Here is a 15,000-nt window from a genome sequence, read left to right as displayed (position 1 = left end):
ATATTTTTACACTGCCATCCCTAATGTATATTGTGAAACTCTGCTTGATGTGCTGTTATCTTATCAGTGCCCTACTATAGCATATGGTATGTTGAGATAGCAGGTTGATGACATGGAAGGTGTTTAAATAACATTAACTTAACACTTTCTCTGTCATGAACTTGTTATTCCAATACTTTAGAGGCACCAGCTGATCTAATGCTGAATATTCTGTGGATGTCCCCAGGCTTAGCCCCTTTTTTGTCCTGTTCCAAATCTTCCAAATTTCATATCTGTATGTCTCTGTCTTAGTATTTTATGTACACTATTTTTCCACCAAATGGGTCTGCCATTCATCGTATTTAAGATATCATATAACTTTCCATCCAACTGTTTTTACAGATATGCACACTTCATAGGAATTAAAGTGAACAGACTCAGAGCTTATTGGTTATTTCCTTGTTATAAGTTGTATTTAATTCTAGACTGTTTTCTAATGGGCCCAGGTCATCTTAAATAGTTTGCCAGAGATTTACAGTTGCTGTGGGTTTTTTATGGGGGTGGGGAGTATTTATCCTCTTACAGTAAAACCAGTAATACATCAGTAAAGACTACATTGTAATGCATAAAAGTAAGAGCAAATATTCTAATTGCACAAATTTCCTTAAATTCCTGACTTTTGTATCCAGTATGTTTCTTAATGCGTGTCCTGGTTTTTCATTGCTGTTTAGTTCTGATACTGCTGATGATACTTATTTTTGGAGTTTTAGATACTGGCATGGCAAGATCTCAGTAAATAAATGTTGACTAGGTGTACACTATCAATAGCCAAATTGAAAGAGAAGGAAATACTATCATAAACATGTTGAAAAGGTCACTATGGAATTGCAAGTGTGAAATGTAGATCAGCAGGAGATAGTTTAGGTTTTCTGCCAATAGAGGAGGATACTGCTAATGGATTTTTCCATAGTTTGACCATGCTTTAACAATATATGCAAGAGAAATATCTGTATCAATTATCCTTAATTTTCTAATTAAACTGTTTATTTTTTTCTGAAAATCTTTCTCTTTGGAAGTACTTGGTAAAATACAGGAAGGAGCTTTGTTGGGTCTGTTTCACCATTTCAGTCTGTACAGGTATGTTTTCCAGAAGAGTATTTGTTCCCAGCAAACAGCATACGGGGATCAAATATGATTTTAGATATTGAGGGCTCTGTCCCAATTCTGCAGTGCTCAGGCAACATCTTTTACTGCAAACACAAGTTGCTTTGCTTCAAGTCATTTAAGACCCAGCGCCTCCTTGGAAGAAGGTTTAGAGAGGAATTTGTTTTGCAGTTGGTTAGTCTGAGGCATGAAATACTAATATTACGAGATCACAAACAGCTTTTCTCTCTTTAAGAGGAGTTAAAGTTCTTGACATTATCTGATACACTTCCAATTCTCAGAGGACTTGAGTGGGAAAGAAAGGTGACAGAGTCAGGCTATTTCCTTCAGATAGTTTCCTCATTCTGCCCTGTTTACCCTCAGGGTGGTTTAGATTAAGTACAGGGTCATTTTTAATTGCATCTGGATATCTGAAATTAAGTTCTAGTACAGGAAGAATCAGGTATTACCTCTTTTCCAGAGGAGAGAGTTGGAGGAAATTCTTATCTTCCTACCTGTGTCAGATGACTGCATTAGCACAAAATGAATCCAAATCTGTAGTCCCCTGGATGTTGTGATGCATTTGAATGCAAGTCTGACATAAAGAGAATCCTTAATTAACTATATGTCCTTAGGGAGTTTCACAGCACAGTTGCAGGGTTATACTCAAAACTCTGTTGCTCATGAATGTAGAAATCAACTTATGTTTTTTTTTAGTTTGTGTTGGTTAATTTTTTTTTTACTTTTTGTAACTTCTGTTGTTGACATGTCATCTAAGGTTCTCACTTTTCAGCAATATGTCGTTCATCTAGTATTTTTGTAATGGGAAAATTTTTCATCTGGTAACTCTGCTTATTCAGAGGTGCTGTATGAGAAAGCTTTCTTGCAGCCTAGTCGTTTTCTTGGCAAACTAGAGAATTCTGGCAGCAGAATATAGCATTTTCTGGTTAAAAAATAAAAAAGGCAAAAAAACCCCTACATCTATAAACAACTTGACTTTTGCATATATACATTAGCATTTTGTTCATCTAATCTTTTTAGTTTAATATTTATTATATATATAAATAAATAGAAGGAAATACAGACCATCTATTCATTTGGCTTCTATTAGAAGGTTCCTCTTATAATCTTGATTGGGCACAGTGCTTTCAGTACACTCTCCAATTAGAATTCAAATAGGGAATGTTAAGAATCAACTTAGTGCATAAAAGCAGTGTCTGGTGGGGGAAGACATGCCACCTGCAAATGCCAGCAGAAGTGGGGAGAGGAATGCTGAAGCCCCTTAAGGTTCCTAGCCTGTCTTCTGTGGAATATTATCTTCAAAGATGCAGAAGAAGGTACGTGTTTTACATTTAGATCTGACAATTTAAAAAGAACAAAACAGAGGTCTTTACCTCCCAAATCCTAGCACACAACAAAGTTGATAATTATAACTAATGCTTAATAAATATTATCCATTAATATATGTGCACGGATGTTTAGCGACCAATCAGTGTACAAGACCTGGAACATGTTAACACACTCCACGCAGCACAAACAGCATCATAAATGGGAACAACTGACAGGGAGATTGAGCAGTTCCCAAAGGAAACTATACACTGGCAGAGGAACAGCGTGGCAAAAATCATCATCCCCACTGTGAGCGACAGCATTGGCATCATCATCATCACCACCTGCTGCACCAGTGAGACACCCACCCCGCTCCCAAAGTGTAATGCTTCTGTGGGAGCCCTTAGCTGAAGACCTCACTAATAACACTCACTAGTGCTAAAGAGGTTTGAAGGGGGGAAAAAATGGGGATGTGTGATCTGTTTTCAAATAGTCATGTTTAGTCTGTTCACTAGAGCAGGAGTTTGGGGTATTTTGGCACTGAGTAATGTGCCATTTAAAGTTTGATTTGCATGGCTAGAAAACTCATAGTTTTGCATGCACTTAAGGGTGGTTATTGGGTAATGTTTAGTCAAGCTTCAGTAGATTTTGAACAACTTCACAATACACCACCTACTAGCATGATTTCCTTCAGCACCAGATATGCTTTTCTATTCCTTGGTACAGGTGTCTCAGAAGAAAGCAAAATGAAAGCAGTCTCTCTCTAATTTCTATATCGGACTGTTTCTTTGATAAAGCTTATAGCATCAGACTGCAGATAGTGTTTTAACTGATCTTCTGCATCTCTCTATTCTCATAGTTATGTCTTTGTCACAGGTACACTGGTCTTCTATATTGTGCAGCGTAACTTATTGGCTTTCATGTTATAAAGCAGATATGTAAGGCTGAACCCCATTTCAGTGAGGAACGTATTATCATTTCTTACAGGCTGAAATTCCAGGTGACCGCCAATAGCAGGATAGTCTCTGAGACCATCCCTCCTCCCTTAGAATACTCTAGGGAGTAAGAGCAATCTTCTGGAGATGGCTTTGGTAAACAACATTGAGTAAAAGGGAATTTGCCAGTCAGTTCTCCTATGAAAATAGTCTTTTAGTTAATGAATGTCTTCTACAGTTTTTAACCCACATGAAGGCTGAGGAGTTTACACTGACAGAGCTATCGTATCTATGGTAAATCATAAATACAAAAATACAATTTATGACATTGAACACTAAATGATTAGTGTCAACGATGTAAGTACATAACCCAAACTAAAGATATATGATCTGACTAGAGCTTCCACAGTTGAGGAAATTGCGTTTGAACACTTGTATGTGTGGGTTTCAAACTAATATGCTTCTTTTTAGAGACTGATGTAAAACCTATCTGTTTTCTCAGGTAGAGAAAGTGTGATGAAAATTGGGGTTTGACAAACTTTGACGTTTTTATTTGAACCATATAAAGGCAATCAAATTAGATTTTGACTATATAACTTTGTAGTGTTATGTCAGAAATATCAAGATACTATGATAGGTCATCCTTTTACGTGCAGTTGATATGACTGTTTGTGTTACTCTAAATATTTTTGCCCTAGGTAGGCTAGAGTGAGCTACTTTTTAAGTACCACAAACACTCACCTGAGTGATTCTGTGATTCTTTCAATCTACAAGTGCATCATTTATGGTGCCTCATGTGAGATGACTGGAAAAGCCAAAAGAATGTCTTATGTCAAATAAAAATCCTAGATCAAGTTTAGATCTTCATTCCTTCCAAAGTATTACAACTAAGTGTAATGGCATTTGACAGTATTGACATTTTTTATATGACTTCTTTTGGCTAACTCAGCATTCTGAAAAAAATAAATAGTGTTCTCCCTTTGTGATTGAAAGGGTTAAATAGTACCAATTCATTACCACTCACAAAAGGATTTATTTTGTTCTCATAAATCAGTTTTACTCCACATTTTTATTATTCCCTTGGGTCAGCTGCTCCAATTGAAATCAATACAAGTGCAAGTGACACAATCAATCTAGATATTTGATTATGGATTTGAGACTCCCAGTTCTGCTCTGTGTGTTTAGCTAGTCTCCTTCTGATAGTGTCCCTGGAGAATGGAAAATTCTTATTGGCATCCATGAATTATGGGCATAGATTCAGAAACCAGATACTGTGATAATCTCCATTTATGTACTGCAGCAGCTAGAGAAAGAATGTTCTAACCATGGAAAAACAAACTTGAAGATTTTAAAGCTAACTGTTTCTGAATTTTTTTTAGTGTGTAAAATCTCTCCCAAAATAAACTTTATAAAGTCTCATCATTTGTTTATAAAACCCCAAACAAATGGATTAAATCAATAATTATATGCTGTATCATCAGCTTAACATCACAAGCACAGCAAACATTTTTGCTGTTTGATGCCTTCACCTCATTTATAGGCAATGTGATGTTATGCCACTTGGGATAGTACACTGTGCTGGGATGCTTTCTGCTCTTCATATTGGGATAAGAGCACCTGGACACTGGAAGGCTGTGTGAAATCCACATAGGTTGGTTCTTCTAGTAAAATCCTTTCCTGAGTTAGGTGGCCTCACCCTATTTTATGATTTCTTTAGGTCATGGGCTGAGTTCTGACAGTGTGTCTGTACAACACAGTACAGTGTGTGTGGGTGTCCAGGACTGATGCCCCGTGGCGCTGTTGTAGCAGAATTACAATACAGATGAATATACTTACAGCAGAGATTTAACACTATACTGAACACCCTGTTTTAACTGGAAGGTCTAAATGAGATAGACTCAGTTGCACGACTCACTGTACATTTCTAAGTTTATGAAAAAGTAACGAGAAAACCAAAACCAGTAATTCAGATAAAAAAAGTTTCTTCCTGACAGTTTCATCTACAAATACAGAGATTTTAAATTGAGAGCCTCATGGCACTGAAATGGAAGCTCAAAAGGGTAGATGAGACCACACACCAAACATTCATCTCTGCCTGCCATCATGACAGAGCCTAATCTTGGCTGTAGTCATTAACTATCCATGGCGTCTGTGCTAACTTTCCTGTACGAGCTTCCTCATCAAGCTGTGAGTTTTATTCATATTTCAGTCCATAGAATTAATGAGCATATAAATGCACATTCCTTTGTGTTTGTGACACTAATGATCAGTTATTTCTACTGACAGGAACATGCTTTCATCGTAATGATTACCCCTGCTTTGCCTTAGGGTTCTTGAAGTATTCTGCAAATTTTCATAGAATTATAGAACAGCTGAGGTTGGAGAGCACCTCTAGAGATCATCTAGTTCAATGTGGTTTCTCCAAGCAGAGTTGGTTGGAGCACATTACCCAGGACAGGGTTTTGAATATCACCAAGGATGGAGACTCCAGAACCTCTCTGAGTAACTTTGTCCAGTGTTTGACCAACCTCAAAGTAAAAAAGTTTTTTTCTTAGGTTTAAACAGAATTTCCTGTATTTCTGTATGTGCCCATTGCTGCTTATTCTGTTGCTATATACTGTTGAGAAGTGTCTGACTTCTTTGCACCCTCATATCAGGTATTTATACACACTGATCAGATCCTCCCCTGTCCAGGCTTTCTGGTCATGAGGCTGCACAACCTCAGTTCTCTCAAACTGTCTTTGTGTGGTAGATCCTTCAAGACCTTAATCATCTTTGCAGTCCAGTAAGTCCATGTATGTCATGTACTGGGGACCCCAGAACTGGACCATCACTCCAGATGTGTCTCAACAGGGCTGAATAGAGATAAGGGATCTCTTCCCTTGATCTGCTGGCAGTGCTCCTCCTAATGCAGCTCAGGAGGCTATTGGCCTTCCCTGTCGCAAGGACTCATTATGGCTTGTGGTCACCTTGTTGTCCAGCAGCACCTCCCCATCTTTTTCAGAAAAGCTGCTTCCCAGCATCAGCATCCAGCCTGTACTGGGGGCCAGCTCAGGGTGGCGGACAGGACATTCAGCATCTGCATTCTGTAAGTTTATAGACAGTCTAAATTAGCTGTACCAAATTTAAGTCCGTGAAAAGTCACAGAAGGTGCTTTGCCTGCTTTATAGTGAGGGAAACTGAGCTGCCAAAGAAACAACTTGAGCAATACAGGTAGAAAGTACATCTGGGCCTTTGAGCTTCCAGGTTTCTGCTGTATGTGGCCATAAGAACTTTAATCTTGTTCTTTAAATGTTTTCTGTTTTTCAGTCTTAAAACTAAAGGCTTCTTTAATTACCAGGGAGAAAGGAAAAAGCTAAGGTTTTTCAGTAAAGATAATGTGAACTGTCCACTATTTACAGAAAAATTAGTATTTTGGATTCGTAGATTTACCAGTTTGCCACAGTGCTTTCAAACTACCCACCTTGCCTCATCCAGCAACTCCCTCCAGCCCATGAGAATGCAGGTTTCTTGTGATAAGAGAGACTTTAAGTTTTGGACTCAGGTTGATGGACTGAGACCATGGTAAGTCCTTAGGAACAGTGCATCTGTCAACTCAGGAACAGAGGAACAAGTAGTGGTTCAGGAGACTGAGGCACAAATCCCCCCGCCTCCCCGCACATTGTTTTAAAGAGGTGTATGGCATCAAAGCACAGAAACCACTTAGTAAGATCAGTATGACAATTGGGATGACAATCGGAAAACAGTTTGTTATTACAGTTCTTAGGAAAAGAGGGTCACCAATAATGATGGGGAAACATTTTTAGCTGTTTTTTATTGGGATAATCAAAATAATGGAAAGTCATGTTTTTTATTCTGAATACTGCGCTAGAAATAGTGGTAAAGGCAGAGACGGAGGGAAGGAAAACCTTAGCTGGGAGGAAAAGAGTAGCTCATCTGGAAGTTAATGAGGCTGAAGAATAGGCAAAACTAATGGACAAAAGGCTGAGCTTACTAAAGAGGAAGTGTGCGTGTTGACAGAATTTTTCCCAAAAGACTTGGTGCCAGAAAGCCAGGAACCAGGACAGTGACAGAAGATGGTGTTCCATGAAGATGAGACCCGTGGAAGGATGAGGAAAGGGGCTGAACAAATGAGGTTTTGTTTCATTTTTATTTTGCTGTTCTGACAGTACCTTTTTCTGTGGCCCAGGATAACATGCTTAAACTCTGTATGCTCACATACACATAAAGCAGGCATAAAAATAACTGTAGTTATTGTTGTGCTAGTTAATTAAGTAACCTTTGTATAATTCTTTAGATCCTCTTATGAACTGTTCCTTGACCTGGATTTTTTCTACCTTTATTATTTGAGTAGTCTTTCTATGGTAGGGATGATTCTGCTTCTGTCTGTTTGAATATTGTGGAGCAACATGCTTTCTAAGTAAAACAGATTTTTCAAGACCTGTATGTACATAGTGGAAACAGTATGGATTGGTAATAATATTTCAAAGCATGACACAAAGCCTTAGACTCGTCCAAAAAATACCTTTTGCTATGTACTTGCACACAGTCTGTAGTGTACTTTTGTGATTGAAGCTTCACCTTACTGTAAAACGATTTTTGACCAATATCTTCTGTGTAATGATGGCTAGCTGTTGACAGTTAAGGAACGAAAAGCACAAGTGCCCAGTGCTGTTTTTCACTAGCATGGCCTCCTTGCTTCCTAAAGTCAGCAGCACAGTTGTGGCAAAGAGTTTGTGATACCAACACGTTAGACTGGTTATGTTTAAACTTATTACTTTAATAGCTATGCAATGATAGCAATAAAAGTATTTGGTGATTTGGAAACGCTTGCTCATACAAATGAAACATGAGTTTTTGCTGTTTATCACACGAAAAGGAAACATCTCAATTTATTACCTTTTTCCCTAAAAACATTAATCCTGATGCAGATGGGAAGAGTACATTTAAATGTGGCAATTTCTGGAAAAACCCCAGTTTTTAAATGTGAGATGAATGAGTTTAGTTTGTATTATTTCTTTTTTCCATTGCAGTCTTTGTCATGAGAATGGTTTCATGTTCTACCATTTCCTGCGCTCCTTACAACCTTTGTCACATGAATAAGATATCAGAACGCTAATGACTAATATACAGTATTCTGTGTCTGCTGATACTATACTGTACTACTGTGACCTTTGCAATATTATGTACTCTGATTGGCTGTCCATTTCACCTCTTCCCCACAAGTTAATAAGGCTGTAAAAAGGAGAGAACTTGAAATGGCCAGCCAGTCAAATTACAGAATATTGAAAAGGTCAGAGCAGTACAGCACACAGAAAAAAATTACGGAATATATGAGGCATTAAAATTCTTGTGACAATGATTATAACAAGAATGGAAAAGGATACCCATTTATGTTATTTCAATCTAGTGAACCCCACAGGATGACGGACCCAGGATAGCAGTAATTTACGCACCACCGACCCACAGCAGCTATATTCACCTATTTACAGTAGTACTCAATAACAGGAATGCACATCTGCTTGGGAGCCCCCTTCAAAATGTGCACCCAAAACCACAGCAAACCTTCAAACACAAATACTCACCAGCTAGAGTGCTGTGTGAAGCTTAGCACTTTTAAACAATGATTTTGAATGGGATATGTATCTGTGTATTTTTTTAACGTAAGCATATTTTATTACTCAACTTTGTTTCACATATACCTAGTTTTCAAGTATGTATATGGATATTTTTTAGCCCTGATTTTTTCATTTGGATAATGTTTTCCTGAAAAACTGAGATACTTTGAGCCGGTATAAATGAGGAGTAAACTGGGAAGAGCACGCCTTTTTTTCAAATACCAGGCTCGGCCAAAGACATCCCTCAGAAATATTGGGGGAAATACGGAGAGCCTTATGAGGAGGAAGGCTAGGAAAAGAACAAAACCATTGCAATGCAAAAATATGGAAAGATTAAGGAGCATGGGGAAGCCTTGCATGTCCGCAAAGGGTTTAGTCTTTTTTGAGGGGCTATAGGAGATGGTGGCTCAGAGCCCCCTTCCACCTGAATTAATCTTTTGGTAAGGGCGCTTGCATGTCTAAGTATTGAAGAACGTGGTGAGCCAGTTCTAGGAGTTTGTTTTCTGCCTTCTTGATTAGGTTGTTCATGTTAGCTATGTTTTGAAGGGACCTTTCTTGTTGGACTGTTCATGGCAAAAGTTAGGGGGCAGAAATGTGCAGTAACAAGGTGGCATTCTGTTAGAAACCACTTGTCTGAAGTAAAACAATGTCTCTTAGGACTTTACCAGCGTCTGAGGCAGCTGCTGTTTAGGTCTGTGGCAGACTTGCTGGTAGTCTACAGTAGGACCTATGAGCAGGACAGCGAGAAAAATGCACATGAAAAAATGGGAAAAAAGAGGCCTCATTCATTTATACTTACAAACAGGGTCCACACTGAAGCAGTCTAGGCAGGAATGGCACAGAGCGATATGACGGGGTTATCACTGTATTGCTTTCTGTCAGGCTGAACCTATGTGTCTGCATTTTCCAGACCACTGAAAGCAAAGTTTAAACAGTGAGAAGCAGCAAAGCTGCATATTGCAAGTCACCCTCAGCAAGACCTGCTTTTTAAAAATGTTCTTCTAATATTTTACTTACCAGTAGCATGAAGTTGCTTGGCTGGTAAATGGAATAAAATACCTTTTGGCTACGTAAAATTCACCTTAGGAAACCTGCAAGTGCACCTCAGTGTTCTTATTAGAAGTAATGAAAAATTTTGAATTGCTATGTTGTCTAACTCATTGTAAATTTGCAAGTTCATTTTTGAGCTGAATAAAATGGTTATGTAATTACATACTTCTCCTAATTATTGAGTAATTATATACTTCTTATAATTGCCGAGTAATCACTCTGCTATAACTAGAATTTAATGTTACAACTAATTGTATAATTACTGTATATTAATGTTGTTATCCAGGCAACTTGGAATGGAGTGTTAGCCTTTTAATTCCTTTTCTGTTACTTGAAACTGTATTTTTAAAAATATAGTATAGTTAGCCCTTGGAAGAAAGATTAATAGTGGAATAAAAATAGCAGCAGGGGAAGTACATGCTTTCAATCTGGGCTGAGGTGGATAAGAATAAAAATATAAACATGTTAAAACTGTACTGTAGATAGAAAGTTGATTTTTCTCATGCATTGGGCACAGGAATTGCTGTTAGGGAGCCAACTTTTATGCTTGAGGTTTGAATCTATCCTACGTGCCTTGGTCTGTCAACACTGGATTTTTAATTTTTCCTGCACATTGTAGGTGAAACATTTTTAAAACACATCTCTCTTCACAGCCAGATGAGTCCATAAGTGTTTCATGTCACTAGAACCTTAAGAATCTATACGTCAGTTGACCGTTTCTAATGGCTTTATTGTTGTTAACAAAACAATAGGTGCACATAACGGTCTCATGTTGCTGGGCAGGCATTGCAAATTCCGTGCACCACTGCCTGGTGGTGCACAGAAAAGCTGTGATAGATAATGGGAGAAACGTGCTTTGTTGGATTGTGTCTGCTCCCACATCACACAGAGACAGTTTCACAAAAATGCAGAAGGAGTTTGATATACAATTTAAGAGCTGAGGTCAAGTAATGCAGATGCATTTTTCTAGTGCTGGCTGAGTCGTCTGGGTACATTGGAATAATCACAGACAAAATAACTTTGCTTCTGCAGAATTTTGGTATGTCTGAACGTGGAATGTGTAAAATGTGGTTGTTATTCTTGCATGGTAAGAAGCTTTGCCTCCATTGCTGCGGCCTCTCAGGCTAATGTAGAATTCATTGAAATCCAAAATAAATCCATCAGGTTTCATGAACTTATTCTACATTCACACTACTGTAGTGTGTTTGGGCAGTCTGGTACCATGGCATGGAGTAATCCAGGCAGAATTTGAGCAATGAGGACCTAGGCTACAAGGCAAACTTATAGAGTTTTATAAAACCCTTCCCCTCCCCAAAAACTCAAAGTAAGTTTGCCATATGTTACCAGCAGAAAAACTGAAAACACCCTTTTTGCAGCCCTGTGAACATCAAAATAATGGAATGGCTTGGACTTGTACCGGAAGTGACTCACAGATTGTTTATGGGAATCCCAAAATTAGAGCAAAGTCCAGATCACTCATTGATGCTCAATTGTAATAAGAGCATGACTGAAATGTACTGCATGTGCAAATGTTAGTGCACATCGTAGAGATATGGGATATTTGAAAAACTGTTTCAGGTTTAATAACATTTCAGTTTTAACAGTTCATTTGAAACTTGCATAAAAATGAGCAAACCCAATGAGTTTCTCTTAAAAATTAATTAAAAAGGATTTTATAGGGTTTTTAAATTCTGTTCTGTTTAGATTTTGTAGAGGACTTAGATGTGAATATTCAATCTTCTGCCTGTGACAATGCCTTAATTAATTTAAGATATTTTTAATAGTTATATTGTGTTTAATCTCATTCTCAATCCTGTGGTCTTAGACTTGCATGATTCTGCTGTTGTTTGTAATGCAGAATTTCCATCGACTTCAATGTGAGAGCTTTCCATGGAATGATGGATAGTAGTAATAATATTAATCATTTATATAGCACTTTATATGTTCAAAATATTGGATAATCTTTAAATGAGCTCAGCTTTGCTCTCAGATACGTGAGTGAAATCTTCATTGAGTCAAAAAAAAATTGTTACCTGACCTACAATTTTTTTATTTTTCAGTCTTACTCTTCATGTATTTTGAAAAGGTTTATTTTGTTATTTTTGTAGGGTAGAATAATGTCTTATCTTAAGTTTGAGATCTTAAAAGGCTTGTAAAGGACATGTAGGTTGCTGTGCTGTCCTCTGATGATTTCAACTGATAAACCGAATACTTCAAATCCTTTTATTATCTTTGAGAGGACTGCAGGCCATGCTGGAAAGCTTGTTTTTGTAACCGCATATGACTAATTCTTATGTATGCAATGGAGTTAGCTTATAAACTCCCAAGGTAAGTGTTTTTCTAGTGAATTCAAGAAGTTTTACGAGGTTTTTGTAGGCATGAGGATTAACCTTAATGCTTTGAATTTGCAGTTATCACACAGCTGTTCTAGAACATGAGTAATTTCTGAAGAATGGCTTCTGTTTGCAATATATAGCAGTCAGCTTTGCAACTACATAGTTGGTTCATTTTGCAAGTTTAACAAGTACCACAAACTGTTGGCAAAAGGAGGAGAAAACGGTGAATAATACTTTTTCTTCCCAGTAGGCCATTTTTTGGTGTTATTGGTATCAACGGCAACTAGTCATTTGAGTAGAAATAAGACTTGGTTCATAAAGACAGAAAATTGTAGCAGATGCAAGGTCTAACATTTGTTCTTCTCTCCCCACCTCCCCTTTTTTCTTTTTTTTTCATAACAGCTAATGTTAATTATTCTACTGTAAATGGTACTCGGATGTTATGCAGCAGTAACGAATCCAATGTATGGGTACCCATTAAAGGACTGATTCCATTTTCTAACTACACAGTACAAGTGAATGCTTCGAACAGCCAGGGCAGCTTGATAAGTGATGCTATAACAGTAGTCATGCCTCCAGGAGGTAAGTATGAAAAAGTGCTTTTTCTGTGCATGTAACAATTACACAAATACTCTGTTGAACAAAACGTTATTTATTATTGCAACTGCGGACTGGAAGTTCAGAAGAATATGTTTGCATTAGTAGTTCTTACTAACAAAATTGTTCTCTTCAGCTTCGAATTTGTCACATTGCTCAATTTAAGAACTAGAGAATGAAACCAGGTAGCTGTATAGATAACATATTATGTAGGTAAGAAGTGCATTATATACTTCATTTTTTGTCTGTGAATGGTGGTATATTCTATCATGGACAGCTAATCTATTCTAAGAATATAGAGAAAGTCACCTGCATTTTGTAATCTGCTTTAGAATGAAAGTTAAGTGCTGGCAAAGAGCACTTACTGGATAGACTTAGATAATTTGTTTAATAATAGTAATATAAACCATTGGTAATATATTGAGCCAGAATCAGCAAAGTGGTGTAGCTGTAAGAAAGACAATTGCTGTGTGCTGATTTACAGCGAATGAGGCTCTAAGCCACTTTGGATGTTATCTTCATAAAAATTTGAAAAAAGAGAGCTGCTCAGATATAGTCCCTAAACACTGTGCACATATTTTTAATTTTTTTTTTTTTAAACGAAGGCTTAAATATACAGCTGATGTATATGTGTTCCTTTCGCATTCTCTTTTCATGGACATCCGAGTGAATTATGTTTTGTTGAAAAAAACAGTGGAAACAATGAATTTAAGGCAAGTTGGAATTCTAAAGTGAGAGCCCAACAAAACTTGATCTTGAGAGAAGTGTAGGTGTAGCTGATGGGCAGGAATAGCGTAGAGTGACACACATATCATTTTACAGTAAACAAAACAAAAAACAAACAAACAAAAAAATCCCATAAACCTTACAGCTCAAAAATACAATTACACTTGGAACAGTTTGCTTGCAAACAGATGGATTGGTTTTGGGTCCAAACCAACAGAAAGGTTTCTGAAAAGTGAATAAATAAAATGCAGAGTTTGTATGACAGATTACTGAGCAAGAAGGGAAAGGTAAGTTCCCATCACATTTTACACTTTTCCAATCTGATTGCCAGATTATACCTAATATTAACAAATATACATTGTCATATAATAATAAAACTGCATCTGAGTTTTACTGCTCATTTAAGACTGAACAGTAAGACACTGCATTTCTAATCCCAGTGTCACACTCTGATTCTGCATGTAGAAATAGCAAAATTTGGTAGTGAAAATTTTACCAAATAAGAAGATAAAGGATCTCTAAAGATAGGCAAGGATGTGCACAACTTTATGACAGCCATTAAGATACACTTTCTTTCATCATTAGATTGTTGTTGATTACAATTAGAAAACTTATAGCTTTGAAATTATCTTTTTTACGACCTTGTGGTAGTTTAAAAGCAATACCTCATTGATTAAATAGGTTTTAGTTCATGCTTCCTTTTAGTTAATGATCTGAAAACATATTATCCTGATTTACACATAAAATCATGCTGAAAAGCATGTGGCATTCACTAGGATATGTGTGTTTAAGTAGAATTAAATTAGCAGTGAGAGTTATTAAAGAAATCTTCCATACTATTGTCCAGTGGACTGTGATCTGTAGTGAAATGGATAATAAATGAAGCAGCACATATGAGAAGTACTCTCACACACACTATATTCTCACTATATGGGTACACACATACGTGTATATCTAGGACAATGTATGTTTACTTTACTATGGTGTTTATTATGATTCTTTGAATGCCACACAATTTCATTGCATGCTAAATTATGAGTATAATGGCAATTTTGCACTGGGCTGTATTCAGTGCCTTCACTTTATAAATCATTAAAAAGTGGAAATCTAGATGCTACTAAAATTGGAAGGAATTTTATTTTTGACTTCAGTGGCCAAGATTTCACTTTGACAGAAGTGTCATTTGATCAAGTGAAAGAGGTCTCATTATATACAAAATCACAGCCTTTTAATGAGTGTTAAAATGTAGCATTCTCTTTTCAAGGATAACAAAAAAAAAAGCTGTTT

The 15,000-nt window shown here is 37.0% G+C and overlaps 1 protein-coding gene across 1 annotated transcript in view; it reads left to right on the top strand.

The window, feature by feature from the left end:
- USH2A (usherin) overlaps positions 1-15,000 on the top strand; it is a 391,083-nt gene that overhangs the window by 217,739 nt on the left and 158,344 nt on the right. Inside the window, exon 37 of the mRNA XM_064446238.1 lies at positions 12,793-12,972. Coding sequence (XP_064302308.1) covers positions 12,793-12,972 — 180 coding nt within the window. The remainder of the gene's footprint in view (positions 1-12,792; positions 12,973-15,000) is intronic.

The sequence above is a fragment of the Phalacrocorax carbo genome, chromosome 3 (genome assembly GCF_963921805.1).
Source record: "Phalacrocorax carbo chromosome 3, bPhaCar2.1, whole genome shotgun sequence".
Lineage (NCBI taxonomy): Eukaryota > Metazoa > Chordata > Aves > Suliformes > Phalacrocoracidae > Phalacrocorax > Phalacrocorax carbo.
The sequence above is the reverse complement of the archived record's forward strand: the minus strand, read 5'-3'. Positions and strand labels throughout refer to the sequence as shown.